Consider the following 5,587-nt stretch of genomic DNA (forward strand, 5'->3'; position numbering starts at 1 on the left):
TAGAGTTTTTGCACCAAGTATTGTCCTAAATGCTAGCACACAGTCTGAACTAATATGAGGTGGACTAAAGATGTCCCAAAAAGCAGTAACTTCAAAATAGTGATGATATTTAAAAAATTAGATAAGATAATGAGATGTAGTGACTTTGGGGGCTTTATTTTCCTCCCCCCTCCCCCCTCCCCCCAAATAAGCCTTGACAGTGTTTTGCCATTGAAGATTACCATTTCTAATCGTAATTATGTGGAAAAATGATTACATTTAAGCTCCTTGATAATTGGACTGCTGAATACTTTTCTTTGTGAGCTTTTTCTGTTGTGTGGTTCTTCTTGGAGAGGTTTTTTGTGGGGAATAGAGCATTGATTTCTTCCTGACTAGGGAGATCTGTTTCTTGTGGAAATTACTTACGTGGGTTTTTATTTCTCCCATAGAAGAATGGTGTTGGTTTTGTTCTGTACAGAGGAAAACTATTCTTCTGACGTGTTGACATTTTTCCTGCAGCACCTTTGTTGTTGTTGTTTCTGGATCTGGGGCTTGAACTCAGGGCTTGGGTGCTGTCCTGGAGCTTCTTTTTGCTCAAGCACTCTACCCCTTGAGCACAGCTCCACTTCCAGCTGTTTTGGTAGTTTTTTTGGAGATAAGTCTCATAGACTTTACTGCCTGGGGTGGCTTCAAACCATGATCCTCAGATCTCAGCCTCCTGAGTAGCTAGAATTACAAGTGTGAGCCACCAGTGCTGGGCATGTTTATCATATATCAACTGAAGTTTGATCAAAAAACAAAGTAAAAAAGAAGAAAGTAAAGCATGTTATTTTATTTATTATTTTTTTCAAAGATTATCAGTTAAGGTACTTTTTAGGTAAGAAAAAGAAAGCTATTTTCACCAAGAGAGGTAGACTCGTGCCTGTAATCTTAGCTACATGGGGCTGAGGTCTGAGGATTCAGGTTCAAAGCCAGTACTGTCAGGAGAATCCATGAGACTCTTATCTCAAATTAACCACCAGAAAACCAGAAGTGGTGCCAATACTCAAAGTGGTAGAGCATTTCCTTAGCAAAAAAAGCTCAGGGACAGTGCGCAGGCCCTGAGTTCAAGGCCCTCTGACCTTGATAGTTGATCATTTATTATTTAGAATTGATTATTTATAGGGGAGAGAGGGATGAGGGTTTTACAAATGGAAACAAATGGAAATAGTAGCTCTTTGTGCTTAAAATAGCTTGTATTTCCTTATATTCCAATTCTGATTACCTTATGTGGACTTTTTTTTTTTAAAGGAAAGGAGCATAACTTCAAAAGAACATTTGATTCTTCTTTTCGGGACTGCATACAAATTATAAAGCCATCAGAATGTCAGGAGCCTCAGTGAAGGTGGCTGTCCGGGTGAGGCCCTTCAACTCCCGAGAGACCAGCAAGGAGTCCAAGTGCATCATTCAGATGCAGGGCAACTCTACCAGTGAGTACTTGCTGTTTACATGGTCACATCTCACCTCTCTCTCCTCCCGCGTCACCTAGCTCAACCTCCTCTCCTCCCTGCCTCCCTTCTCTTCATGCTGTCAGAGTAAGTGAACCACCTGCACGTTAATGCTTTGAACATTGCTAGTCTGAATGGTCCTTTGAATGTTTTCCCTCTGAGATGTTCAGTGCAGTGCTTAAATATGGAGCATGTTTTCTCTTTGCATTTGAGAATTCCTGAACAACAACAAATTTAGCTAGTGTTAATGTTTAGTAAGTTGATACCTTAATGACAGTAAAGGTGCAAACTCATTCTTTTACTAAATTCTGAAGTGATATATACCTATTAAGGTCCCAAGAGTGATTGTTTTTCTTTCTCAATTTTAAATAGCACCTGAGCTTGCCAGGATGGTCTTAAAACTTACCTTCCTACCTATAGTAGTTGAGTTGACAAAGGGTGTATTGATACATAATAAACTGTCTGGCATGCTGTTGCCTAAAATCCCAGCATTTGGAAGTCTGAGGAAGGAAGATTGTGAGTTCAAGGACAGCCTGGGCTACATAGTGACTTTGAGGCTTGCCTAGGGTGCATAGTGGGACCCTGTCTCAAAAAAACAAAATAGAAAAGTGCAAATGTACATTTGTTTTTGTTTTTTTTTGGGGGGGGGGTCTGGTCGTGGGGCCTGAACTCTAGGCCTGGGCGCTGTCCCTCAGCTCTTCAGCTCAAGGCTAATGCTCTACCACTTGAGCCATGGCACTACTTCCGGTTTTTTTCTTTTTGCTTATGTGGTGCTGAGGAATTGAACCCAGGGCCTCATGCATGCAAGGCAAGTGCTCTACCACTGAGCCACCTCCCCGGCCCTGCAAATGGACATTTGGGAAAGGGCAGGTGTACGGATTTATCAGTGAAAATGGTGTTTAAGCTAGACCTTGAGGAGTGAGTAGGATTTAAGTTAAATATTCAATACACTTAGGAAAAATTTCCAAATTGTAGCTTGTTAAGTTAGTGGTATGGTAGAGCCACATAATGGTACTTTAGACGAACTGGCCATAACACATTGACTTTTGGGACATAAAATGCCAATAGGTATGGTTTGTGACTTTAGTGTCAGTCTGCTGAAAAAATAAAAAGTTCATTAAAGGAATCATCCCTGAAAGTGTAAGGTTAATTATTTTAGCCAAATACCTACTTTATCATTGCTCAAAGGATTTGATTCTTTGGTAGAATATCTGTTCTTAGAATGCAGATAACATTGTATGAGAACGATTTTATCTATCATATGAGAAATCTTCCTCCAGAAATTTTTGTATATGGCCATTTCTTACTTTGACTAGTATGCAATCCTAATAATTTTTTTTTTTTTTTGGGTCCAGTCATGGGGCCTGAACTCTGGGCCTGGGCACTATCCCTCAGCTCTTCAGCTCAAGGCTAGTGCTCTACCACTTGAGCCACAGCGCCACTTCCGGCTTTTTTTCTTTTTGTTTATGTGGAGCTGGGGAATCGAACCCAGAGCCTCAGGCATGCAAGGCAAGCGCTCTACCACTGAGCCACCTTCCCAGCCCCGCAATCCTAATAATTTTAAGTGAGATATTTGTACTAGGATTAGAGAAAGGAATGGCTTAAGAAAACCCATTGGGCCTGGCGCTGGTGGCTCACGCCTGTAATCCTAGCTACTCAGGAGGCTGAGATCTGAGGATCACGGTTCAAAGCCAGCCCGGGCAGGAGAGACCGTGAGACTCCTATCTCCAATAAACCACCAGAAAACCCGAAGTGGCGCTGTAGCTCAAGTGGAAGAGTGCTCGCCTTGAGCTGAAGAGCTGAGGGACAGCGCCCAGGCCCTGAGTTCAAGCCCCACGACCGACAAAAAAAAAAAAAAAAGAAAACCCATTGGGCTTATATTGGGAGTATATACTGAGAAATGAAATGAATATACTATAGCCATGTGTGTTCGCTGCATTAGAAGGCCACTGTAATGGCAGACTGACCCAGAATTCTGCTCACAGGAATGATAGCTGATTGCAGACAGAAGTAAATAAGTGTAAAAAAATACTTAAGGGAATGTATGATGTCTGAAAAACAAGTAGTAGCTGGGTATTGGTCTCAAAGGAAATGATTTTCTATGGCACAAATAGACGTTACAACCTTGACATTTTGGAGTCCTGAGCATATACAAATGGCTTTTTTTGTTTGTTTGTTTTTGTCGGTTATGGGGCTTGAACTCTGGGCCTGGGTGCTGTCCCTACTCTCTTCAGCTCAAGGCAAGCGCTCTACCAATTGAGCCACTGTGCCACTTCCGGTTTTCTAGTGGTTTATTGGAGATAAGAATCTCTTGGACTTTCCTGCCTGGGCTGGCTTTGAACCATGGTCCTCAGATCTCAGATGTGAGCCACTGGTGCCTAGCATTGCAGCTGTTTTTTTTTTTTTTTTATTACATTATAAAGTAGATCCCTGGTATTCATGGACATATGGACTCAAGGAGACTGCTTCAGGAAAAACTGCTTACTCAGAATGCATAGATTCTGGTATAGTACTCTAAAAATATTGAAGTTTACTTACATTTTATGCTCAGTAAATCTGAGCATTCTTAACTTTAAACCATCTAGACTAAGCTCACATTCTGTCACAAAAATTACTTTTGTACACATTGATATTACTCACCAAAAACTAGACCTATTTCATGTTCTTTAACTTTTTTTTTTTTTTTTTTTGTCCGTTGTGGGCTTGAACTCTGGGCTTGGGCGCTGTCCCTGCACACTTCAGCTTAAGACAAGTGCTCTACCACTTAAGCCATAGCACCACTTCCAGTTTTCTAGTGGTTTATTGGAGATAAGAGTCTCACAGACTTTCCTGCCAGGCTTGTTTTGAACTGTGATCTTCAGATCTCAGCCTCCTGACTAGCTAGGATTCAGGTGTCAGCCATTGGTACCGGCTCCATGTTCTTTATCTTAAATTCTGAGGATCTTTGATTCATTTTTTCTCATAACATAACCCAGCTTCCACTGATGATACTTCCTTTCAACAAATCTTAGCTTTTCATCTTAACATTTAAATTAAGCAAATTACCTGCCCTTTATGGCTTAGGAGAATTCTAAATTTTTTTTTTTTGGGGGGTCAGTGATGGGTCTTGAGCTCTGGGCCTGGGCATTGTCCCAGAGCTCTTCAGCTCAAGGCTAGCTCTTTACCACTTGAGCCACAGCACCACTTCCAGTTTTCTGATGGTTTATTGGAGATGAGAGTTTCAGGGACTTTCCTGCCTGGGCTGGCTTTGAACCGCTATCTTCAGATCTTAGCCTCCTGAGTAGTTAGGATTACAGGCGTGAACCACTGGCTCCTGGCTTCTATAATTTTATTTGGGGAGGGGGTGATCCAGTTGTGGGGCCTGAACTCTGGGCCTGGGCACTATCCCTCAGCTCTTCAGCTCAAGGCTAGCGCTCTACCATTTGATCCACAACACCACTTCCAGCTTTTTTCTTTTTGCTTATGTGGTGCTGAGGAATCGAACCCAGGGCCTCATGCATGCAAGGCAAGTACTCTACCACTGAGCCACCTTCCCTGCCCAAACACAGATGTCTTTTTTTTTTTGGGTCCGGTCATGAGGCCTGAACTCTGGGCCTGGGTGCTATCCCTCAGCTCTTCATCTCAAGGCTAGCGCTCTGCTTCTATAATTTTTTAACCTTGCTTTTGGACTCCATTTACATTTGAGAGGGCTATTTTCACTAGAAAGGAAACCTTGAGCAGACCATATAATGATCTGTGTGATCATTTAACATATTTAAACATTACTGACTATAATGTGGACTACCTTTTTGTATCAACTGAGTTGTGTAATTTGCATTTGGGGAATTTAAATTTTTTTTTTTTTGCCAGTTGTGGGGCCTGAACTCTGGGCCTGGGCACTGTCCCTCAGCTCTTCAGCTCAAGGCTAGCGCTCTACCACTTGAGCGATAGCGCCACTTCCAGCTTTTTTCTGCTTATGTGGTGCTGAAGAATCGAACCCAGGGCCTCATGCATGCAAGACAAGCACTCTACCACTGAGCCACCTTCCCAGCCCCGGGAATTTAAATTTTTGTGTTTAGAGCTTGTTATTTGGTAGTATACAGAAGTTTTTCTTTCTTTCTTTCTTTCTTTCTTTCTTTCTT

General features: G+C 42.0%; 1 protein-coding gene across 1 annotated transcript in view; it reads left to right on the plus strand.

Moving 5' to 3' along the window:
- Positions 1-1,296: 1,296 nt before the first annotated feature.
- Kif1b (kinesin family member 1B) overlaps positions 1,297-5,587 on the plus strand; it is a 104,127-nt gene continuing 99,836 nt past the window's right edge. The window contains exon 1 of the mRNA XM_013031786.1: positions 1,297-1,448. Coding sequence (XP_012887240.1) covers positions 1,343-1,448 — 106 coding nt within the window. The 5' untranslated portion in view covers positions 1,297-1,342. The remainder of the gene's footprint in view (positions 1,449-5,587) is intronic.

Source organism: Dipodomys ordii, unplaced genomic scaffold (assembly GCF_000151885.1).
Source record: "Dipodomys ordii isolate 6190 unplaced genomic scaffold, Dord_2.0 Scaffold6, whole genome shotgun sequence".
In the NCBI taxonomy this organism is placed as follows: Eukaryota; Metazoa; Chordata; class Mammalia; order Rodentia; family Heteromyidae; genus Dipodomys; species Dipodomys ordii.